The following is a 25564-nucleotide window of genomic DNA, read 5'->3' on the forward strand; positions in this document are numbered from 1 at the left end:
GGGGGGGGGGGGGGGGGGGAGGGAAACGGAGCGAGCTTGTATCCTTAAAGCTGCTTCGAGTGAGACGGACAAAGAAGGCCGGGAGGGTGGAAGGAGGACAGGCCTCATAATAGAGCAATTTAATAAATTGTCGAGCGTGGCAATTAGGACGGTGTTAGGGATCAGCAACGAGACCTTGATATGGTAATTACAGCGGGATAATGCATGTGCATTCGTTACCGGCCGCCATATATAGTGTGTATACGTATACGGCACGCATTCGGCGCTGAGGCTCCGCTGCGTTTGCACGTCGGACCCACGAATATTTCGGCCCTTTTCTCACGACGTGATTGTAAATTATAGCCCGTGAGAGAGAAAGAGCGCCGCTCGTCTTCGTCCCCGTTCTCGCGGGGAGCGAGTCGCGAGTGTGCACGTCGGCTATGGTGGGTTGCGTCCGAGGGGATTCGTTAAATTGTCCGAATACTTCGAGCAAATCACCCGGCTCGCTCGCTCGCCGGTTCGGAGCAAATTAAGAAGCGCCCGACGTCTCGGTGCACGTGATCGTCGCGTAAGATCACGAGAGGCTCGTACATTTCGCGAATGATATCGTAGGTGGTCGTCAGGATGCGATATGGCCGTTCAACTCGCATCCTGCGAGCGTATATACGGAGTTGTGTCCGAAAAGTCCGTTCTCTCGTTTAAATTAATTCTACACTTCACCTCGTCCCTTGATGTCCAACGTATACACTGACTCATCGTTTATAGTTATGAAGAAATGTGGAAATTTAAGCGAGGATCAGAAGTAAAAACTGTTATCGCAAATATCCGTATGTTAACGCGCGATAATGACGAGCTTTATTGCCCTCGATCGTGAAGGAGGCTAGACTATTGCGATAATCTTGCGTCGACGGTGTCCCGACCGTGAAGAATCTTACGACGTAATTACGGGCATGCGGATCCGCTTTCGCGCGCGATAATAAAGATTTCTCGGAGCTGCGTTTCTGTCGATGCACGAAATTGCATCCGATGGCCGTTCGCAGCCGCATTCTCATACCCGATACCGCGGGTGGTCGTCTTCGGCGTCGGGCGTTAAAAGCACACTCACGCGTGCCGGCGATGAAGAGGAAGGAAGGGCAGGGAGAAAGGACTCCGCGGAGAAAGGAGGAGAGGACGATGGAGGGGGACGAAGGAGGAGAGGCGTGCGAGCGGGTTGCAATAAGTGATTCCCCGTAACTATAAATAAATGGCGATACGTCCCAGACGGCTCCGCTCGCCCGTAAATCTCGAATCGGGGCATAATCGCCGAAGCAATCTGGAATCTGTCGCGGATCACAAGGCGGATCTCTCCGCGTGCTCGAACTTCACCGACGACGAAGAGCAGGCCCACCATTGCCTTACCGTCGACGGTAAGGTAGGGTCTAACCGTTCTCATCGGTAACCCAGGATCCTGTTATAAATCAGGCCCCGATGTCGATGCAAGCCGGTTTCGCGGCGGCGAAATTATCCTAGTCGCTTCGCTAAGATTATTATCCCTACCTGCTCTCGCTATCCCCGATACTGTGATCGGAAGTAAGTGCAACTTCCTTTCCAGGGCAATTTTTGCGCCAAGAAGAATGCGTTCGTTGCTCGTTGAAATGACAATATTTCATTATTGTAATATTTAAGTAAATACAAAGATTTCGTAGCCATGATTGTTTTTAAGAAATGTATTTAAATAACGACATTTATTAGTAGTTTGTTCACAATTGCAATGTCGTATTCAATGTATGAAGATTTTTTATATATCAATATATAATATAATTATATATATATATATATATATATATAATTGATATAAATTAGATATAAAAAGAAATCACTGATTGTGTTTTGTTATTTTTGTATACTGTTCAAAAAATGACGTGCGGTAACAGGAGATTATTATTATCTGGGAAATATGCTGAAACATCCTCCGCGGCAATCTTTCATCGATCGTTGAATAAATCTTCAAATGAAACAGAGTCTCATTGCATAGTCACGTATCATATTAAGAGATTGCAATCGCGTTCGCAAATCGCACACGCACTTTCATGATCCATCGCAATCATGCTAAATTACATATAAGAACACACGTGTAGGATTGCATTCGATTAATTCGCGTAACCTTTGCGGACATAAAGGTAAGTATATTTATAAAAACACCATGACTCATCGCGTTGTCCGTTTAAATGTCATTTGATAGATCGAACTGAAAATATCATTGAATAATTTCAACGATATTTTTTAAGTGAACAATATAATTTATTTTTACCGAATATTATTTCGGATTAACTTTCTATGCAACATTTATATTATGTTATTTTTTTATTGAATCTCTTATATTGAAATTAAAACATGATATTTTCAGTTCTCTTACTTGGGCAGTTTTATGATTCACAGCGAACTTCAGGGCAGAATTTGATTAAAAAGACATTTAAAGACATTTCAAATGACATTTAAAGAATCAGAGTGATTCAATTCCATTGAAATTCCATTGAAACAGATGCATATGTTGCAGATGCCGATGTATATGATGTAACAGGCGCACATACACAAGTCTTTCTATTTCATTAGAAAATATTTGATCGTGGAAGCAGGTGTGCCGCTTTGCTTCCCCTTTAAAAATCCTACCGCACGAAACCTTGAAAGCGATATGGGAATCGGTTTCGGACAATCTACACCGGTAGTGGCGTGATTTGGCGCCATTAATCTTTCCCCGACAATTAACCGACTGTAAGGCTAACGCAATCGGCGGCTATTAATTACAATCAACGCTATCTCTCATAGCCGACCATGCCGGGGTTTAATCTTGTACGTTCGGAGAAAGTATGCGCCCCTCAAAATTATATCGAAATTACCGCTGTATGTGCATGTGCACGTATCGATGTTGTCCTAGTGCGAAAAAATTAATAACGCGCATGCAAATTGTGGAATTCTCCGTTTGAACTAGATTATACGTGATAAACGAGTCTGGAAAAAGAACAGGATCCTGTTTACCAGGCACGCCTTCGATCATGAGTTTATGCTTTTTCCAACAGATGCCGGTATGGTCGGTATTTTTCTCTTTCGATTAATACTGAACGTTTACACATTATCCTGATACATATATACATTGTGTTATTATATCAAATAAATAAATAAGTTAAATATAAAAGTCAGATTAAACTCAAAAACAATTCTTGCCTATTGATTTGTTAAAGATAAATTATCGATATCTGTGCATTGGAAGAAGAGGTCTCAACAAACGCCAACAGTAACATAGTATCAATGTTATCATTTCCTAAAGATAGTTGATGTTTGTTGAGATATTATAAGGAAGAACTTTTTAAAATGAAAAATTTAATTTAATTCTTTAATCAACAAAATATTGGTCGATTTGATTATTGCGATATGCCAGCGAAAGATAGACGAAATGGAATAGGAACAACATAAAAAGGACACGAACGATGCCTTGTAGAGAGGAGAGAGGAGAGTGAAAAAGATAGAGAGAGTGCAAGCGGCGAAAGTTTTCCAACGACAAGCTTACGGAAAAAAAAGGGAGATCGAAAAGGGGCTGTGCCCGTTGATTAGCGGATATCTTAATTACCGTGTACATGTGTGCGTGCATGTGTGCGCGCGCGATTGGCCTCACGGACTAATTAAATCGTAACTCAATCAGGACCTCGACCTGCCTCCTGCGCGATTTTACGAGCATGTACGCGCAGTTTGGGGCCCCGATACACGCGTACGTGTCGTCGTTGATGGGACATAGACGGTTTTAAAGCTCTGAATAATGCGCTTCGACTACCCCCGCTACCTCCCTTCACACCGCCGATCTTCCTCACGCGGCGCGGCGCGGTGTTTCCTTTTTTACTTCGCCTTCTCTCTTTGCACACCTTCCTTTTTTTCCGTCGGCGACCTCCGCACGTCGAGGCTGCTCTTCGACATTATATTCGCCTGGAATAAAAAGTATTGGTAATTAGCGATACCTACCGCCGCGTCTTGTCCCGCGTTGAACGATGTCCTCCGGATCCTCCTACTTTTCCTTCGTGTTCGGTTGAATATGAATTTCCAACGGAATAAGACGAACATGCGGATATTTGAGTATCGTTCGTTCTTGGTGGATGTGGACTGGACCAAATTTCACAGCGCAAAAGGACCAAAACGCGAGCCCTTGTCGTGCGTTTAATGCCGGACGTACGACGAAAAGTGGATTCTTAACTCGCATTTACGTACGAATAAAATGATCTCCGTACACATTAGACGAATAAAATTCAGTATCGGACAGCCATAATTACGCCGGGCATGCGGGTAAGAGGATACGAACTTTAGATACGAGTACAATAATTCACATTTCCTTTTTCATGCCACGATACTCGAGTAGGATAGCAATTAACTTGTAAGCCAATTGTAGCTATAATTACGTTGGAACCCAAGAGATGCATCGGATCTGTTGTGGCTGCGGTGTGTATCGCGTTTTCTGCGATACACGCAAAAATACACGGATACTCGCGAAGCGATATTAAAGCCGGAAGGTTATTCGAATTAAAGCGGCGTAAACTACACGAGGAGAATGTTAAATACAGACGCTTGACACTTTCAAGGACCCCTATACTTCGCGTCGCATTGCTCTTGTTCCTCAGACCCACGGAAAACACACGAACGCGATATATGTATTTATCGAAATGAGCTTCGAGGGCAATCTTGATAATTAACAATCTTTATAATTATACTTTTAAAAGGCTGATTTCCTTCTATTTTTTCACGGAAATATTGAAAAACCCCGGTTTTCCGAGTCCTTAAAACCATAAGTCTTTGTCTTTCAAATTTATATTTATGTGCTATCAAGCTTTGCGAGAAGAATTAAGATGAAATTAAGGATGATTATTCGTTCGGACCGAATGAGACGTCTCATTCGTGGCCAAACACATTTCTGTACACTCTCTATTGTATTCTCCGACTTTCTCTGCGAAATTCATTTCAATCACAATACAGCTCTCTCCCGCAGCCCACGGTATTGTTGCCCAATTACACGTTTAAAGCGCGTCATTATTATAACACGCTGCACGCGCGACGTTCACGTTACACAGTCAAGGCGTGTCATCGGAATAATACGAAAAAACGAGCCTGTCCTGAGCTTCACCAACGCCTATGAAAGCGGAACACTAATGAATTCCTCATCCCGTGCATATTGTTACACGCGCGTCGCCCAAAGTATCCGGCGGCTACCGTCTCTCGCGTGGTGCATTTATTAGAGCGAATAATGAGCCGCAGGTGCATAGGACCGTTCTCCTGTTGCGAATGCGGACTATACGTTTGCCCTTGTGTCGTCCGAAGTTGACATTCGTCGAGTCCTGGCATCGGTTAATTTAACGAACGTTTTCAAACGATATTGTCTAATAAACGTGTAGTATATATGCAGGTAATATTAAGTATTGTAACAACACAATTCCATGCTTTGAATCGATGTATTTTATCGTAAAACATTACATACGACCTCTGACTATAAGTATGACAGTTTAAAGAAAAAGCAATGTTTTTCACGTACACATAAGAAAACATAAAAAATATAATATTACAAACTACTTATAAAAATGCCGAAGTACATTTGCATATTGGTCTCTCGATCGGGAAATTTTTATACGATACAAATCTCCATCGTAAGAGTCATGAAAATCTCGAACTAGCTGTTTAGAGGATTAATTTTTTGCTTGTTTCTCTAGTTACCCTTCTCGACTTATTTTTGTACATCCAGTAGCGTTATTGTCTTTTAGCGGTTTCCCGGTGGACGAACCTGCTCCTTTTAAAAATTCATATTTTTCAAAGAAATGAAAGTATTTATATTTCACTGTTAAACCCGTCATTTTTAGTCATTATTCATGAAAATAACAAAAACATAATTACCTTTGTGAGTAAAATTACGTCACCATTCGACACATCCTATTTCTGTCTAGCCGTTGATTCTCTGGACATTTCGGTCTAGATGGGAATGCTATGATATAAGCAGGAGCAGCAGCAGCAGCATGCCTCTCTCTCGTGTAATCCTCCCATGAAAATGGGAGATTTTTGACGTTCTGACAAATCGTTGGTGACAAAACGGTTGTTAACAACGCTATCGTAAACAATATTTTCACGAAATATTTCATTTTTAACGCCTGTATTTCAGTTAAACGTTAGGTCGCACGACAGTAATTTTGACACGTTACTTTTAACCGGAAATCACAAAGCGATCACGGACGTTACAACCTCAATACCTCATTGAGACTCGTTACATTCTGCCAAGTTCCTTCGATCTACCCGCTATTTATAATCCGCCATCTCCAGATAATGACGTAAACTATGTTTCTACCGCCGCTGAATCGACTCGCCTATTAAGGTGTGTTTTAAAATACGAAAAAAGATCAACGAAAGAGAAACCGTCTTTGAAGATTATATCATGAATAATAATGAGTTATATTACTTAGAGAGAGATAAAAACATTACGTATTTAAAGCTTTATAAAAAATCGCATAACAATGTTCTTTTTATGCTTGATCTGATCTCACGTCTTTCACGGATTTGTTTCCGACGTTTCGTGAACATTCTATCAGTTCACTTCTTCAAGAAGAGAAACGATCTGATACTATCTTTTTTTATAATGTAAATTAAAGTTGCCAGCACGTATCGTTATATCGTCTACTCGAAATTTAACGGAAATTAATTGTAATTTCGTTCGACTTTTATTATCTATATTAAAACGTTTTTTCTTTAACATGGAACTAAAAATACAATTCTTTTTAAAATATGATTATTCTTTACTCATTTCTCCTATTTATTAGATCGCTTAATGAACCACCAGTTCGTCAACGAGGATGCTCTGGTGGTATCTATTTTTTTATTGTGCTTCTAATTAATTTAATTTTGTTGATAAAATCCGTCCTTCAAAACTACGGTTTGAAGATACTTTAGCAAAAATGACGGAAATGAAGAAACTTTTAATTACGAGATGAGTGCTTATGTAACGCTTATGTAACGGAGATCTGCGCACAATCAAGAATATTCCCAGCTAACAAACAAACGTTTTTTTTTTACTGAATAATGCGCTCGATCTCGCGTGTATCTCAGGAATACTTCATTATATCTGCAGTTATAGTGGCACCGGACGAACGTCTTAACTAATGTAGTAGATGGCAGAGACAAAAAGCGCGATATCAGCATACGTGAATTTTGTAACAAATTGGTGTATCGCTAACCGGTAAAGCCGCGCGAGACCGCCTCTCTTTATATTTATAATAGCGATCGTTATATCATCCTGATCGTTTTTCGCGGCACGGTTAACTGCTCCATACGCAAAGCAATTAATTACGAGTAGTCTGCATTAATCTTTGCAAATTGGAGCCGAAATCTTCGGAGTACGCCCCGCAATTTATAGCACTCCTTATTCATCAGATCTCGTAACAAAACCAAACCGTCCTATAAAACAAACGCGGTTTTCTTTTTTTTGAGCTCCCCCCGACTTGACCGGACAAGCCGGACAGAAGGAGGTAAGATCTTTTGTCTCAGGAGTGAGTATTACGCCCGCCTCGGCTGCCTTCCTATGAAATTTCTTAACTGATGCAAACCGGCGCATAAAGCGATTCGCGATATAATCCACGACTTCCTTCCGTAAACGTGATTATACGATTCGTGCGATTTTTCACACGTTACACGTGCGTCATTTGCAAAAAAAATGTGTACGAAGCTCAAACACTCGATGAGAATGAGCGAGACGTAGATTACTCGTTATCTTTTTATTTCACCAGTTCACGGACACAAGACTAATACGACTCCTTCGTTGATGGTTGAGAATGTTTTCGATTCCTTGAATTATAGCCGAATATCGCGATAAAATCATGTGACTGGTATCACGATCGCGTCAGTCACTCACTCGATCTCGTCAAGAATCGATTTCTGCGTCTCATATATTCTTTGGCAAGATATCGTCATCAGTTCTTGCTCCTTGGGTGTATACGACAGACGAACGAACGATTGCACTCCGTTTCTGCCTACTACGCACGGTAACGACATAAAGATATCTTTCTCTAGTCCGTGTCGGCAGCCCTGAAATATGTTTCATGTTTCTTATAAACGGAAAACGCCTACTATCTATAAAATTCGAATTCACGAATTTAATATATAATGTTTGCACATTAGCAGTATAAAAAAAGAGGATTTAGAGAACTTAGCAATATTTCAGCAATTTTCAAACACTGCTTAGAAATCTCTAATATCCTAAATTTACTGTCTTTTTCAAGATTTTTGACTTTCCTTTATCCTGATTAAGCAAAGGATTTTTATATTGCTGCGATTATAAAACGAGTTAGATAAATTGGAACGACGCTAAGCAAAAGCTTAATAATTTTCAATGAATATTATTATTAAACCTTCAAGAACGTCGAGACGGTAAAGCAGGCGCAAGTGTTGCGCACGATGGCATCGACTATCTCGCTCGCACAGATGCCCATTCCCCAACTGTGATAACCCTTTCTGGCGACCAGCTCTTTATCGGTCTCGATGACTTTAGTGTGTAAATCTCCCCAAGATTCCGGATCCGTTTTTGTACCGATTTCCTTGTTTATTTCCTTCAAAGGCATGCCCATACATGCAACGGCGGACCAAACTGGTACTGGTACGTATCCGAATATAAGCGAATGCGGAAACATTAACGAGTAATGAGAAAACTAATTAAAAAGAACGAAAATTATAAAATATTTATTACACCTTACGATATTTTTATTGACGTTCATTACCAGAAGCCGGTCCGCTCTCTCCAATGATTAACGCTTGAACCGCGCTCGCCGAAATCCCGAGTTTCTGGGCGATAAAATACTGAAATCTGCAACTATCCAAGAACGTTCCTATCCCGATAACGCGGTTCGGCGGAAATCCCGACAGTTTCATAGCGACGTACGACATGATGTTGACTAAACAGGAAAATCGAAACGATAATCCCACAAATATAAATGCGTTCTTTACCAGCATGTTTTTTTCAAGTGTCCGCCGTGTATATGGCAATTTATACTTCCGTATGTAGTTCTGTTGTTAATATAAATATTTTTTAACATATATGTAAGATAACTTGTTCTACGTTATTTTTATTTTTCGGAAAATATATGCACAGAAAAAATACTGTCGAGTCAGTGGAATTTTCAATAGCACGTGTGGTTGAAGTGAATCTTGATTTAATTGCGACATCATCGAAAATAATATTTTAATTATTGAAATAATACATAATGTAGTAATTTTAATGATACTTGCTATTGAATCAAGATTTATTTCAGTTCCGTTGCTGTTGGAAATTTTATTGATTTGATAGTATTTTTTTATTGTATTTTTTGTGTGCAATGCCGATCTGTGTGACAAATCGAGATGTCATACTCGCGTAATTTCTTATAGTGAACGTATCAGATGTGTGGTAGTAGAAAGTACCTGGCTTCGTGAGGATCAAAAGAACACTGTTCGGCGCGTATTTGCAGACGTTCGGGATGATGTCCTTGAAAATTTTCAGATTGTGATCTAGATAATCGCTCGGCTGCTGATCCTCATGAGACTGGCTTCCAACGGTGATCACACACACCGCGGCGTCTCTGGCGCAAGCGTAATCTATCGAAGCGGTAATATGCGTCGGACGATTTATCATTCGACGTAAAAAAACAATCGATCTTAAGTGAGAGTTTTTTTCTGTTGTATCGCAGTTGTATCCAGTTAAAATATATGTCCGACTAGAACGCGGAGGCATTTATGAATTTAACAAATGATAAATTATGAAAACAGTCAAAGTACCTCAATAGAAATTTCATTTTTGCATTTTTTAGATAGTTTAGATAGTTTTTGAGCATTTATTAGATAGTTATATTAATTTGTATTTAGTAATTGAAGAGTAAGATTACTCCTAATCAAGATATAATGCTTTTCCTATAATTACCGTGCACAAAATCTAAACCCATTTGCTGAACGAAAACAGAACAATAAATGGACAAAAAACTATTCAATCGATTAGTATTAGATTATAACTAGGCAAGTGTCTACGCAAACTATGCATATTTTTACCAGGAAAACTGCTTCAACCACTGAATAAAACTTTAGTCAAGTTCTTGTTCATTTTCTACATTATTGCAGTATTGTTACAACTAATAAGAGAGAATGCATTAATACTACGCAATAATTGTATGAATATCTAGGAAAATTGCATATATTTCCACCAGGACACTAATATGCCAAATGGGATTTATTTTATTGTCCTAAAACGTCCCGCGCCCACAATGCGGATGCAGCAACCTACGTATCATCTCCGGCGAGCTTATCACTAATCGCGACTGCGCGATTTACTTATCCGAACGTTAAAGCGCGGTCGTTTCGAGATAATTGCTCGTTACTCGCGGTTAGCGTAATGATGGTCTCGCTATTTTCCTCCCTCTCTCCGTAGCGTCCGCTTCTTCCGTCGGGCCTCACCTTTGGTGCCAATAATCCTCGGATCGCCGAGGTACGCCGCCGCGTGGCTGATGTCTTCTGCTTCCGCCTTGGCGAGGTCCTCGTTCGCGTCTATGAGGACGAGCTCAGAGGCGAGACGCTGCGAAAAATCACACGGAGGATGAACGAGTGTAAATAGAGAGAGAGAGAGAGAGAAAGACAGAGTAAGGTGATAGACGGAGAAGCTAGAGAGTAATTAGCGGCGGCCGTTGCCCAGCGGGCAGCGTTATTACGCACTTCGGATCGTTACGCAACGGACATCAGGCCCCCCCGGGAATCGCATTAAGGCACACGAACGAGTGCGCGATCGATCGCGCCACTCGCGAGATCCCCTAATGCGAGAAATCGTTAAGATCTGATACGGTGTCGATTGAAAAGCGGCGCCGAGACAGACGTCATTTTCGGAAAACGGCCAGGCCTCGTCAACTTGCTCGTAGTCGTCGTCGTCGCTGTTGCTGAAGACACTACAGACGCTTTATGTAAGACGATAACTCATTCGTGAATAATTGCGGGGCTGATGGGCGGTTTCTTCTCGTCCGTTTTCCGGGGGCTACCTTCTGTCGCTTCGGCAGCCGTCGCAGGATTTAACCGTGGCCCTGTCCGATTCGTTATGGGATGTCAAACGGGTATAAAAGAATGCTTCGGCGACCCCTGTCCTCACACGCTTCATTTTTCTCCGATAATCGTAGCTTCCTGGCAAATTCCTTTTTATTTTATATTCGATTTTAATTCGGAGATTTATTTTTATTCGGCGGGTAATTATTATCGCCTCCCTTATATATATATTTTTTTTTTTCGTGAATACTATACATTTATATATTTGTCTTAATATATAAAAATTGATATGTTTCATTAGATTGCCAGATGATAATAAAAGTCTAACGAACACATGCTTAAAAGACAACTGAGAGCTTAAATTAAGGTTACTTTGCTGGCTAGTTCGAATCTTTTTATTACCTCTACCGAGTCGCTTAAACACGCGCACAGCACTGCCTCCCGCGATCTGACGACCTCTCGGTAGGAGACAGACTTAAATGCCTGCGTATTAAATATCGACACAGATTTAGCCCGGGAGATACACAGATGACGTATCTCTCGCCGAGGGTTTTGTCCGGTATAATTCGCACAGCTTGATACGAGTGGTTCAGCGCTCTGCGCAGAGTGTCGCAGCGAGCAGAATAACGGGGGAAGGGGGAAGAACAAGAGGAAGACGGATGTCCCGCGCGTGTAGTCTCGAGGAACTTGGGGAACGGTAGATCCACGAGGTGGACAGTGGGCAGTCTTAGTGGTCGTACGCGTTCGTACTTCGCGATCATCTCGTTGATGCGATCTGCCGAGTTACGACGCGAGGTGCAACAGCATGGCACGACCGTATCTCTCGCTTCTTGCTCTCGTGCTCCTCTCGGCGAGCGTTCTCGCCGCTGAACGTTGCGACGTATCGGGACGTATCCTCGTGGTCGCGTCGGACAACCGAAATTTCGAGTCTCTCGCGATGATGTCAAACGAACGTTGAGAAAATACGCGCACCGCCGACTTTAATGAAAGCCGACTGTCGCGCGAGAGGAAGCCATTTGTCATCGTCGAAAATGAGCAGCTTCGAGAAAACCGACGGCATTAATTTCACGCGAGACACGCGCAATTTCCTTTAAAAACTGTTATCGTCCGCGGTAACGAGGTCTCTAATATTCCATCGTGACCTCTTCGATGAACTCCTCTGCATATTATTTAGAGTCTCTCTCTCTCTCTCTCTCTCTCGGTGCGCATCGCACCATCAGGAGGATAAGGAGACCATCGTCTCTGTCAGATACGCCCTCCGCGTACTGACGCATGCGAGCAGCTCCATTGTTTGCCCTCGTAAATTTGCGGAAACCGAAACCTAAAATTAGTCGCCCACACACGTTTATTACCTTCCACCGGAATATACCGTACGTATGGATCAGTCGACGTTGCTGCACCCTCGTAACGGCACGCTTCGCGTATTCCATCTAATTCGTTACATGCCGCCGTGATAAATCCGGCGCAAGATTACTTGAATAATGCGACGATAATATACGGCCTTGTTTAAACCGTAATAGAATATTCGGAATTTCTCTGCATTTCTTTGCATTATTCTTAATTCATAAAGAGACCAGGTGGAACATAATTCCACGTCAGTAGCCGCTTCACGAAACTTTCTTTCGGGAATCTTTTTAGTTCGTGACCGGCGAAGTCTCGAAGCGACTGCTATCGTGTGTAATAACACACACGTACGTGCATTTCGCGAGGATTGATAAATTTCCGGCGTTCCTACGTTTTACAGGCCGCTTCCCCTTCGTAACTTACCGACATAAATCAGTCGGTCGGCCGTTCCACGGGGATGGCATAGTCGACGTGTAAATGCTCGCGTTACGATCCGATAACGAGCGAAAGGATGCACGGTCCGCTTCTACATCTTCTCTGTCGTCCTCTTCTTCCTACTTCCCTCCCGCTTCCTCTCCACCATTCTCCGCCCCGTTCCGCCCGTCTATTGCCGAATTCCCTCTTCTGGTCTTCCGTGGATCATTTGCATAATAGCCTTTTTGAGCGGGCACACTAACGAGCCTACATTCAGGACTCCGTCCTACGTAAGCCTGCACGTATACACGCTCACGAAGCTACACGCGTCGGGACATTCCCCGTCCCGTCGTCCTTTGTTGGGTGCAACTCGAAGTTATCTCCGGAGATCCGGCCAACGTGCAGTATTATATTATACTTTTGACTCAGCCGAACAAATACGAATTACCTGCCCGAGCCACGTGGATACGGTGCTATGTCTCATTCACGCGGAATCATCGCGGACATGCTTAGATTGACGTATCGGGCGCATTACCGTATCGCCCGGCGGGACGAGGCACAATGCACGAGTCGATTACGCGCACGCACATTAATCAACTTTGATACACACGTTTCTCGTAGTAGTGAAATGTACATTCGATGAGGTCTATTAGTATTGACGCTGACGTGTATGTGTCAGAAGCTTTGTGGACGGTTAACTATACGCGGAATGTATCGTGTGCGTCTCGCCGATTTTCTGTTCTACACTGAAAGAAGAAGCGATATTCAAGTAATCTGTTTGATTTCAATACGACGGTTGCTCCAATATTTCTTGACAAATATTTATTCGAAGTAGAAATATAATTGACTATATGCGATATAATATTTCCTTCATACAAGTAGATCCTCACTTGTACCACGTTCAAGTAAATATTTACTACAAACTACCAAAATATATTTAAATTGATGAAGTATTACTTATGACTTAAGAGGCTGAGAAACAGATAATTACATTAACGTTCTTCTGTGCATACTTGAAGATAAATTATATTATAAACATGAGATATATATATGTAGAAAAGGTATATCTGCGGTAAGATACGTATAATAATAATGAACACATAAAGATGCGCGTGATCGTTGATTATGAATTATATAATATAATTTAGTCGTTACTATGACATGTATCACGTAAAAGAAGGTTAGAAAATAAGAAAGAAATCGGCATTGCAGCAAGCTAACCTTGGATAGAATCGCTATAGCGACCGCGACGCCTTTAGGCGCACTTCCGACGACGACGACCTTGATGCGATGGCTGTCCACAAGATGCTCCGCCTGTTTGGTCAGTAAAAAAGTCACCGTGTTGCCGGCGATGTCAAATGGCCTCCTTCTCGATTCCGTCATATTCGGTGCACCGATACGTCTTTTCCTCGCCTCGATGTGAGCACTAGACAGTTTACACGAGCCACACGCCGCCTGACATCTCTCCGGTCGGTACTCCGTGAAATTTTGCGCTCCGTTGAAACTCACGCAAGATAGAGGGCAAGCCGGAAAAACAGACAGTCGACATGAAAAAATACTCCTGACAGGAAGACGGTGAAGTTGACGGCGGATATGTAGCAAGTAGCTTCACTGTCGATTCGAAACGGCTACGGTAAAATTGGATATGCAATAAGATGGTCGAATTGCTTTTGTATCATGGAACATGAGAGAGCTCTCTCTCTCTCTCTCTCTTCGCCTCCGATGTATCTTGTACGTTCACGATGTACCGTACATACGAGATGTGAACCTCCGGTTATCTCCCATAGCCGGAGATATACAATCCGATTAACACGTTCGATCGCGAACGAAAAGATACTATCGATGAATCCAATCGCGCTGTACAGAATCAATTATCAAGTCGGAAAAAATGCTCGTTACGAAGTACAATACGAAGAAGCGAGCAGATGTAGGGGCGAATAGCCAAACGGCCGACGTATCGCCCCGTCCGCGCTTTTTGTTTCTCCGTGCTCGCGAAATTATTGATCGACAGCTGTTCGATTCGCACAGGTGGGGCGCGCCGTTTCTGTTAAAGGATCAATTTCCGTTTTGCGGGACACCCGAGAAGGGTATTCGGAATCGATTTTCATTTCCCCCCAACTCGAACCTAATTCGTTATCGTCGCAAATACGTAAATTTATTTCACATTTGGACGATCATTCAGTTCCCACGATTGCTGCTCTTTTCCGAAAGAGTGAAATTTGTAGCCCGTGCAAGCTCGACGAGCACGCTCGTAAGCTACACGCATCGAACGGAACGATTTCACTACGTTATGGGGTAACATAAAAGCTAATGTAGAAAAAGGTTGTAGTTTAAATTATCCAATCTCCCTTAGCCGCAGCTCTCAAGCCGTATACTTGCTTCGCGTGCAGCGGAGAATGCATTTTCATCCGACCTCTCACCTTTCTGCTGTGCATCGTTCGGCTGCGTAAATCAAAATTCGATCGAGCAAAAAATGAAGCGATAGGTAATAAGCTCCGCACGCGTGGTACATTGTAGCGCGAGCTCCGTGTAACCGATCGCGAGTAATCTTAGGAGAGCACGGCTGCTTTAATTTTCCAGGAAGTCGAGTTTCACTACTCGTGTATATCGTTTATTATGGCGCTCGAATGCACGCATGCGGAAACCGGTCGCCAGGTGCAGAATCGCCGTTATTGATGAAGACGCGTTCTAAACCGTTGTCTTCTCTCTCTCTCTCTCTCTCTCTTCTGCTCCCTCGTGATTTCCGTCGTATATTCGCTTGCGCAGATCCTCCACCTTTCTCGCCCTCTCCTCTTCCCCGATCGTCACTTCTCAACGTCGTTCGTTTCGCGAAGAATGCCGCACTCGCGCAGCACACCGCGGATGTTGTCGGCGCACTGTTGCACCGCTGCCTTTTCCTGATCGTTTAGCTTCTGTCGCACAGTGGCGTACACACCCTCGCGGCCGAGAACACAGGGTACCGACATGTACACGTCCTTGTCGGTCCCGTGGGAACAGCTCTGCGAACAGAGATTCCTTCAGCTTGTCGCTCCTGTCGAGCCGATCGACATGCGAATAAGCGCGTCTCGGAGCGCGTTCGTTTAACGCGCGAATGTTTGAGTCTCGGAAAAGGGCTGCAAGAAGTGCCTCTCGAAAATCGATCGAGTCTGGAGTAGCCGTAGGATTGATATACCGGTAGTCATTTTCCAATTGAAATTTTGCGCGCGATACGAATCAATTTGACATTTCTATGCAATGCTATTGATTCCAATTTCTCCTCGCTTTTGCATTGGATCTCCAATCAACTGCATTGCATTTATATTCAATTTTGGAATTATATCGGAAGCAAAGGGAATATTTTCTATGACGTTGCGGAGAGACTCTGGCTCGTTTCCTGAATTAGATTGTTAACTCCTTAACGCACGGTTTTCTTGGGTTCAAGAACAACTAGAAGAATGAAATAGTGAATATTGAAATAGTTTTTCAGTATTGTGTTTACGATAACTTTAGTGTAATTATGTTTCACGCCCGAACTAACACGAGCACGTGCATCACGGTGATATAAAATAAAATAGTACCTGAGTTAACTGAGATTTTTGCACGTTAAGGGATTAATTGACACATTCCTGTATGAGGTCTTGATGAAAATAATACCGCCGTTAAGCCGTTAAAGTCCATTTAATGTTTCCAGTAACTTTTCCGAACGTTCATTCAATTATATCTCTTACGTGTATGTACGTCGACACTGGCAGCACCATTTTGGTATTCCTGACTATAGCGTCTATTATTTCAGCGGTGCAGAAGCCCAGGGCCCAACAGCTCGGCCCTTTCTCGCCTTTCCTCCGATTAAGCTCAGCGTCGCTGTAAACGCGATGTGCATTTTACTACTTCCCTAAATTCTCGCGGGAACGTCCGACGGTCTTAGCCACTGACGTTTTATTTACAGCTTCGGCGATGTCACGCCACTTCTCAGGATCGTCGGTTTCGCCCATTCTTGAGTTTATGTCGCGTATCTTCGTGCCCGCCACGTGAACGCTTGACCATATGGAAACTGTGTGAGAAACGGATGTTAAAGGTGAAGGGTCGCCGTTAACTGTTAGGCGAGGTCGTTTTACGCGAGCTCGGCCAAAATATACGTGATACTTAAGCACGATCGGTATTTACCGCGCAACGATAAAATCTCCCACGTGTATTTACAATGTTCGGGCATAATGATGATAACGAAGCAAACGCGGGGTATACGACTTCTATCGCGGTCCGAGTGTAGTCGTGTAAAAAAAAATAATAAATAAATAATAATAACGATAAAAAGAAGGATCGATCTCAGCTGGCAAATTAGTCGTGCGATGTCGCTCACATACCGGACGTGTCGCCCTGCGCGCCGATATTCATGCAGCTAATCGACTTGCGCGCTAATCCCAACTTCTGACTCAGTAAATCCTGCAACCTGCAGCTGTCGAGCAGAGTCCCCGTGCCGAGTACTCGGCTCGAGGGAAACTTGGACAATTTCCAAGTGATGTACGACATCACGTCGATCGGCTGACTTACAACCAGCAACACCGCCTTACACGCCAACTTCGCGATAGTGGGGATGATCTTCTTAAACACCTCGACGTTGTGTTTCACGTTCAATTCCTCCGCCGGCTTCCGCTCGCAAACCGCGATCACCACCACCGACGAGTCCTTCACCTTGTAGACGTCTGAAACCACCGTCTTCTATCTTAGATCCAACGTAGGGTTTCCAAGTACGGGCGCGCATTTTAATTCCCCGGGACCCCTTTTCCCGACGGGGAAACAGCGAGTTAAGACATAAATTTCACCGGAACCTTCGCGGAGGACACTCGGCTATCTATGCAAAAGAAATTCTAACGGGAAATACCTCCGTTAAGAATCGGACCTTCCGAGGAATCTCTCTCCCTCTCTCTCTCTCTCTGAAACGTCTTATTCAACCGCGCAATCATCAGCTACTCGGAAGCACGTGGAATACAAAACGACGAGATAGGATAAGAAGTTTTCTCCCCTTTTCAAGGGAGAGAAAGAGATTCACCATCAGCGGAGATGCGCCGATAAAGACGACGAGGAAGACAATCCGGCGCGGTCGGAAAAAGTAAAGAGTACAGATCCGAGGCAACACCTTCACAAAGTGCTTGTAGTACCACAGCGGTACCGCGCGCGGCCATACGAAAGATACATTTACGACGGAGAGATGTTGTTACAGATAACTCGGCAAGCCCGTAAAAAAGTCGTCCCACTTGTTCCGGTAATTGCTACCTCGCACGAGACAAGATCGGGAAGAACCGATTCCTCTATCCTACACGTACCGAATGCCGGCCAGTCGACGCCACTTTTATCCGCATCGGCGACGGAAAATTCGTACCGAAATCGCTGCCAAGGTCAGGCTAACCCGAGCCGAGAGAAACTAAGTCAGTGAAGTTAGCATTGCGAAATGTGAATTTTCCTCAAATTAGAGCGATACAGATTCTATGCGCGTGCTATTTAGCTGATTATTATCAAACGGAGAAAATCTCCAGTTCGTTGTAATTAAATAAGCATCATTCTGGTTCGCCTTGTCTCGCGCGGAAAAATCCCCACGAAGGATACGTCGTTTTTACAAGCGACGAGCGCGTTCGTCGGACGCGGTAACCGCGCGCTGCGGAGAAGGAAACAGAAAACCGCACCGTGGAGTCGATCGTGGCCGAGATAAATAAGAGTAGATGAAATTTACGAGCGTGTCCGTGAAAAACCTCAAGGAAACCTTTCGTTCGACTCGGTTCGCCGGGCGCTTATGCGAGCGCACGGCGATGTAGATGAGAATCGAGATTAAAAGACGAGCCCGGAGGGAATCCCGATCCCCGAAACTCGTCACGTTAACCCAAAACCGATTTCCCTCTGCCCGTGCGCGAGAGCGCCCGTTGTTTCTGATCCGCTGCACATTGACAGCAGCCTTTTGATGGGTAAACTGACAGGTCGTCGCTTAAAACGGACGTCGATCGGAGCCGACGATCGCGACGCGCGATTGACGCACGGTCGACGCTCGGCGAGGCTCATCAGTCCGCACGTATCAATCTAAAGTTTCTGGAATTCGGGCCGCGTCGTGAATCAGACCGTCTCGTTCTTAACGTCCGGAACTTCCTCGATAGGTGCTTATGATTCGTTGGTCCCGTGATCGTGAATGGAACATGACGACGGGATCATTCGGAGTGTGAATCACTGTGACAACTTCAACGCCGGGTATAATTTGACACTCCGACCGACGGAGTGTCCTCTCGAAAAATGATGTATGATGATGCAGCGAGAAGAACTACCGTTGGGATAATAAAAAATTGTTATCATCATTTTTATCTCTCGCGACGGTACTGCCTAAATTTCGGAATCTAGCGCACACACAGTGAAAAATTTTGTATTAACAGACAATTCACTGAAATTTTATGTTACCTTAACATTGCGTTTGGATACTTTTTAACGCAAATTTTTACACCCCATGTTAAAATAACAGAAGATTTCAGTGGGCCATTTTTAACACAAAATTTTTTACCGTGTATAAAAAGTTATCACACACAATTATCTTCTTTAAGCCTTCATAAATACATTTATACAATGTCTAATGGAGTAAAGTAATATTTCTGAATGGTTGATTTCAGTCTGTGGAAAATCGATGCGGTGATTTTCGCCTTTTATTATACCTTCTCCCTTGGATATCAATCTACGGCGATAAACCGCCGAATAATGATGCGTAGCAAGTTTAACGGCTAACGAATAATATTTTAAGGCCCATATAACTTCTCGTCCTTCGTGGAGCGTGAATTTACGAGCGTGCCCAACACGAGGTTCGATTAATTGAAACGTAATGGAAATACCTGATGTGCCAGTCACAAGCGGGCATCCCAGAAAGACACCAGCGTGTTGAATGTCTTCGGCTTCGGCGGCAGCCCTGTCCGAGTTTTGATCGATCAGACAAACTTCGCTCGCTATTCGCTGAAAATCACGCGGGATAAAATCATCGCTCGCACATGACGGTGGGTTACGTATCTCGTCACGTGGATATACTGACTTTCATCAGGAGCGCGATGGCGCAAGCCATGCCGACTTTCCTTATACCCACGATCGAGACTTTGGCGCCGTGCGGATAAGCGTCGCACGGTCCTAAGTGCCTCGTTATTAAAGCGTTCTTCGTGGTAGTCGTCGTGATCGAGGTCTTGTCGATCTATCAATTATCTCATGTCAAATATAATGCGAAACCGGACAAATATTCGTGATTACGCCTGTTCATCGGATACTTCATCAGATCAAGAGATTATTCATCGCTTGATCGAACAATAAAAATAACAATCAGACGTATCATTTAATCGGCTTATCCAATGGAAATTTGTCTCAATGTGTCCAATTGCGTTAACGAGCGCACAACGTCGCTGCAGACGCTTCAAGTTCTGCACTCAACAAAATAGAAAAACGTTACACCGAGCTTACGTCATCGTTTTCATTCTCATCTTGCGTTTTGCCGTCGACCATGCCCTCCCCTAAAATATCCTCCCTTCTGGGCACGTCAGATTCTTCGTCGGCCATGCTGTGGTCGTTACTGTTGCTTCACCGAACAGCTGCGCGATAGTCGTACGTTTAATGAAACAGCATGGTCACGTCACTCTAGTTATATTTCTTAGCTACTAGGCGCGCTCTCTCTCTCTCTCTCTCTCTCTCACCTTGCCCGTTCGGAAGGAATTAACGCTTTCGATATATATCAGCCGCGGTGTTTCGTCACTCCCTCATTACCTGAATCGCGTGACTTCCCTTGCCCACGTTATTAACCACGCAGATGCTCGTCAAGGTGGTCGCTTCTCAGGAAGGGGCTTAAATGAGCAGCTCGCGCGAGTCGTCGTCGCTCATGCAGATCCGGATCGACCTACGCAGAAACGAGTCATCGGTTTTTGAGGTGAATCAGGTACCTCCGTTATGAGGAAGAGAGAACGTCCAGGGACGAGCGGGACGGGTGAAGGGAAGGAGGGGAACCCCACGAGAAACTCTAGCTGGAAGAATAACGGCGGAACTTACCCGCGCGCCTCGCTGTAAATTAGCCGCAGGTAGTCGTCGTAGAAACGCAGCGCCTACCCCTCTCCTCCCCCGCGTCGTTGTGCGCCACGTCGGTGTACCGTCGCACGGGTATACCCACGCGCCTCTCGGATCGCGCGCGTGTGCGCAAGCGCGTAAAACACGCTGCGCGCCGAGACCTATTAGTCGGTCATGGTGAATGAATACGATTTTAATGACTGTTCCGAATGAAATAATTAACCCCGCATCGTGCGCTAAATCATGCACGACCGTCTTAACGCCCGAACGCGTATCCGAAGGGAGGGAACTCCTGTCGATGGTTTGAGTAAATTTTTCCTCGAGGAGACGCATCTACGACGACGGGAATAAACCTTTGGTAGTTCACGACACGGAAGCCATTATCGTGATATGTTTCGAATATCTCCTCGCAGAACGCGGCAACCCTCCGTGCATCCCTTGAACTCTTATTCCTCCGAACACCGATCAATAATCGCACTTATCTCGGTATATCTGTAACCGGCGGTGCGCTCGTTAACTTACCGCGGCCGCCCCGCTATGGGAAGTTATGCAAAGTGAGGCGTCCGTCCGATTTATCGGAGACAGTGCCCTTGCAATTTGACGGGCGCGGGAACGTTCCAACATTTACTTTCGGGACGAGCGGATTATTAACGTCAGCCTGCTATTTTATCTCCGAGAGACGAGTCTAAAGACACTCCGGGCGAGACACACGCGATGCCGTCCGTATATAATTCTTCGCCGATGTACGCGTTGAAAGTAACTCCTCGCGGCCGCGATATAATGGCCGAGCGACAATCTTGGCCGTCTGGAGGAAAAAAGGGAGCAGCTGAAAGAGCAAAACTTTTTCCATTTACTTTGGTGCCCGCCGATAAATCACGGCGCGGCTCTGCATTTAGAAGTAGCGTACGAGGCGTTCCCGGTAGTTCGGGGGCAGCGCGGTTTTTTAACACACATTCGAAGATGGATCTGCCTCTCCGGAGGAGTCTCGTTTTTCGCGCTCGCACACGCATGCACGCGCGCACACGTACGCAGGGCCGGGCCGTGCGATCCGCGCTCACACGGACACATTCAATTTTAGCGTTAATAATCGCCGGGAAAAATGACGACCTTAAACGCGGCCATTCATCAGGGCCGATCGATATTGCGAATGCGCCTTAACGACGGAGAGATACCATCGACCGTCCAACGCTGCAGAGTTATTGAATCGCGTCAAATAATATACGAGCCAATAATGTATGAATAGTCCTGCAATTATGGCCCGCCGATCGTATCTAGAGGCGCGTTTGTAATTTAGTAATCGTTCATTCTCACTGCGCCGGACCGGAGGGATCGCGACGGTGCCCGAAGTTTCGGGAAAGGAAGCGGCGCGATCGCTTTAATTCGCGCGATTCCGTCTCGATAGAGCGCGGGCACTCTCTCTCTCTTTCTCTCTCCCTCTCTCTCTTTCAGTACTGCGGTCCCTCGCTGACTCGTCCGCGGTTCTCTCGCAACGGTTATCTCTCGCTGTAGGTTGCACTCGGATTGTAATAGGATAATACGTTTTGCACCTTTTTTCATGACCCCGTGACGCTCGCGGCCATTCATAATACCAGTTAAAATCGGTATCTACCAATTAAACGATTTCCTAATAACATCCACGCCGGAACGGGGCAGGTGAGGAAGTAATTTCGTACCTGACATTTATAGTTAGAGCACCGTGAGTGCGAACGAGAAGCGCCCTGCTTCCAGATAATTAATTCTCCGCCTTAATTAATCACCCTGTGAATTTTATTGAGCGTCGAGGTCGCGAGACAATGTGCGCGCTATCGATATAGCTCTGTTGCGGGCGCGCACGAGTCTCATCCTCGACCCGCGACGAAGCTCGCCGATCGATATCTGGGCGATCTTCGCGATCCCCGGCTCGTGCGTTCGGATCGCTATTGTAACCGCGATGCCCAAACGTTAAGCGCACCGAAGAAAGGGAGAGGGAGAAAGAGAAAGAAGCAGCGAGAGAGAGGAAGAGAGAGAAAGGCAGGAGGACACGAATCGAGCGCGATAAAGGCGTGATTCGACGATAACGATGTCTCGTGAGGCAAGATTTAGTCGAGTGGACGGTGCAAACGAGCCTCCGCTTACCGCGAGGATAGTCCTCGAAGGTTGGTCGTAAGCAACCGATCTTCTGGTACCCAGACCGAGTCAACCGATCCAGACACTGGCTCGCGCATGCCTTCGATGCACAATGGTTGGTGGTACTGCAGCTGATACAAGTATGTTCGCCGTGCAACCGGAATTTTAATTGGCTATTTGTTTGTCCGCTACACTTCGTGGAGCTGCTATTGTCCGCCTTGCCGCGGGAGAACGACCATCACCTTTCTTTTCCCTTTCTCTCTCTCTCTCTCTCTCTCTCCCTCTCTCTCTCCTCGTCTCATCCCTTCCTTCTTACTCTTCCTTCCGCCGCTCCCGCTTGCTCTTCTCATCGGCGCGTAATCTACTTTTAAGAAAAGAAACGCTCTCTCGATAGGGTAGCCACTTCAATACGCTAGAATTGTTACGTTTAATCCCTGAAATTAGGAATCTTTTTTCGGAGCGTCAAGCCAGCGTGAAGAAAGAGTCGAGAATTAATTGAATTTTTAAGGTCGAAATACTCGCGCGTGTGCTCGCCCGTGCTCGATTATTCGCCGCGTTAAGTTGTTCACGAAACGATATTTTGTAAAGAGCGCACTTTTCAAAACGGTTTAACCTCTCGACGCGCAAACGATCGGGATTACAAAATTTCGTGGTAATTTTTGCCACAATATTTCCCCCGTGGATCTTAATTGCATTGTAAATATAATCAAGCGACAAACCGTGCGTCACGAGGTTAATTTTTTATTCTCGCTCCTCCTCCCCTCGCGATATTAATAAGTATTTCTTCAACTGTTCCGAGAGACATTATTTTCGTCCCGAGCGTATGTCTCGCGCGGGGATTTAATTTAGCGTGCACGTCTCTTTTTCCCGTTAATGCGCTCTAATAAATTAGGAAGTCACAGGTTCGCCGTTTGATTTAATCAACGGTGCAAGAACCGACACGGTTCAGTTGTCGTATGGACTGCCCGAAGCGGAGCGAGGAACGTCGCTTGCGACCAGGACCGGTGCTTTTTGCACTCTCCCCGTGATATTTATTCCAATTAAAATCTTACCTCTATTTTAGGCCAGCTCCGAAGGGGTATCGGCGAGAGGCTTAAATGAACGGTTGAAAAAGGGTACATACCGCGGCCGTGAGAGAGAAAAGGAAGAAGAAGATACCGTGAATCGAAGGTCACGAACGCGGAATCGGTAGTCCGACGGACATTATCGCGCGTTTCCGCGCGCGCCTCCGTTGTATTGATTAATCGGTCCGCTGTTCGCGCGATTCATTCCCACCGCGGTAATTGTGGACCAGAATGAGCCGGGAGATCGACGGCGCGTAATCTCGCCGGTGATCGCGCGCGACACCAAAAATTCGCCAGCACTCAGGCTTTCAATCGAACACGCGAGATCCCGGGGCGCAACGGATCTCGTAGGAGGTCGGGACTTAGAGTGGTGCCCCGGCCACGCGGTACGACCCCCGTGGCTCGCTGAAATATCGCGCGGTTCATTTCGATATTCCTGGCCCTGGGGCCTCGATGAGAAGAACTCTTCTCGGGATCGGGGCGGCAGAGGAGGGTCCGGCGAGAAGACCTCTCGTTTTATTACATCGCATCGGCGAGGGGCGAGGCCGATGCGCAATTGTTTATGCTCGTGTCCCGCCCTATCGGACGCATCGGACACATTCGAACGTACCTACCACGTACACGCCGTGAACGCGCCGCTGAAACGGACGTCGTACGCGCGCGCTCACCGAGCGCCGTATATATACCCTCTCTTCCTCCTCTTCCTCCTCCTCCTCGCGTCCGTGCTCCACCTCTTTGTTTCTTCGTTCAGGCTAAGATTATTAATGGCCAGACCGAGGCCGATACCCCGAAGTGTCAGCCTCGTGACAATGACGAAGCTCGCACCTCCAGTCCACCCTCCCTTTCCCGCGCACTCGTCGGAGGACGAGCGCGGTGCGTTAGCGCGTGCGTCACTTCGATTGATGCTGCGCGTAACCGCCCGATTCGCGGGATGACGATCGGCTTTTCCTGCCTTGCCCTTTACACTCCTTCGGGTGACGTTCTATACAAGTAGGAGTGACAACCGAGTCACTAGAGAGACTCCGCTCATGTGGAGCGAATTTTTCCACTTTGAATCGCCGAGTGATTCCTTTCGGAATCGAAGAGTGAATCTAATCAACCACGCCGTCACAGGTTCACTCTAATCGACTGAAATATTCGCCCGTATGAATTAAGAATCCACTCAAGGTTTGAGTTAACCCTCTAACGGTAAGATTGCAGTCGGACGTGACTCCACGTGTCGATCGAGTCCAAACTTAATTTCCTAGATACATTGAAAATCCACCTTGCCGTTAGAGGGTGAAGCACTCTTGTGAATAGGATATACACGTTTTAAGATCATGGAGGGGTTAGGCAAGCATTCAGGTGAAAAAGAAAGAGAGAGAACGCTTAAGAGGCGCCGGGACCAACCGGCAGATGTTCCCAAATGATATCTATATGAGCGAGTGCAATGTTTAGAACGATACCGATGGCAGCAGGTGCTCCCTATCAGATCGTCGGGCGGGTTGATTTAGAGCGGACATATAGACCATGAGAATATAAAATTCTTTCACGTCCGCTTCGGACAGCGAGCGTAATATCGCCGTATCGAAAATGCG

At 45.3% G+C, this 25564-nt stretch overlaps 2 protein-coding genes across 2 annotated transcripts; both read right to left on the reverse strand.

Annotated features, from left to right (window-relative positions):
* Nucleotides 1-7878: 7878 nt before the first annotated feature.
* LOC106747316 (L-lactate dehydrogenase A-like 6A) lies at nucleotides 7879-14160 on the reverse strand. Its single transcript, XM_014624715.1, has 6 exons — nucleotides 13999-14160; nucleotides 10447-10564; nucleotides 9424-9597; nucleotides 8745-8918; nucleotides 8379-8620; nucleotides 7879-8055 (listed from the first exon to the last, which is right to left on the reverse strand). The coding sequence occupies exons 1-6, from the start codon at nucleotides 14158-14160 to the stop codon at nucleotides 7879-7881; spliced, it is 1047 nt and encodes a 348-aa protein (XP_014480201.1).
* Nucleotides 14161-15581: 1421 nt separating this feature from the next.
* LOC106747314 (L-lactate dehydrogenase B chain-like) lies at nucleotides 15582-19852 on the reverse strand. Its single transcript, XM_014624712.1, has 6 exons — nucleotides 19808-19852; nucleotides 19614-19731; nucleotides 17118-17456; nucleotides 16690-16807; nucleotides 16485-16617; nucleotides 15582-15776 (listed from the first exon to the last, which is right to left on the reverse strand). The coding sequence occupies exons 1-6, from the start codon at nucleotides 19835-19837 to the stop codon at nucleotides 15582-15584; spliced, it is 933 nt and encodes a 310-aa protein (XP_014480198.1). The 5' UTR covers nucleotides 19838-19852.
* Nucleotides 19853-25564: the final 5712 nt, after the last annotated feature.

Source organism: Dinoponera quadriceps, unplaced genomic scaffold (assembly GCF_001313825.1).
Source record: "Dinoponera quadriceps isolate SergipeBrazil2010 unplaced genomic scaffold, ASM131382v1 scaffold2305, whole genome shotgun sequence".
Taxonomy (NCBI): Eukaryota; Metazoa; Arthropoda; class Insecta; order Hymenoptera; family Formicidae; genus Dinoponera; species Dinoponera quadriceps.

Excerpts from the sequence above, each read along its gene's own strand:
- LOC106747316 (XM_014624715.1), bottom strand. The coding sequence starts at position 14,160 with ATGACGGAATCGAGAAGGAGGCCATTTGACATCGCCGGCAACACGGTG. Across the intron at positions 10,565-13,998 it reads CTATAGCGATTCTATCCAAG|CGTCTCGCCTCTGAGCTCGT; the intron begins GTTAGCTTGCTG and ends GATTTTTCGCAG. Across the intron at positions 8,919-9,423 it reads TTTGATCCTCACGAAGCCAG|TCAACATCATGTCGTACGTC; the intron begins GTACTTTCTACT and ends TTTCCTGTTTAG.
- LOC106747314 (XM_014624712.1), bottom strand. The coding sequence starts at position 19,837 with ATGGCTTGCGCCATCGCGCTCCTGATGAAA. Across the intron at positions 19,732-19,807 it reads CCATCGCGCTCCTGATGAAA|CGAATAGCGAGCGAAGTTTG; the intron begins GTCAGTATATCC and ends CGTGATTTTCAG. Across the intron at positions 16,618-16,689 it reads GCCGAAGCTGTAAATAAAAC|CGACGCTGAGCTTAATCGGA; the intron begins GTCAGTGGCTAA and ends TCGCGTTTACAG.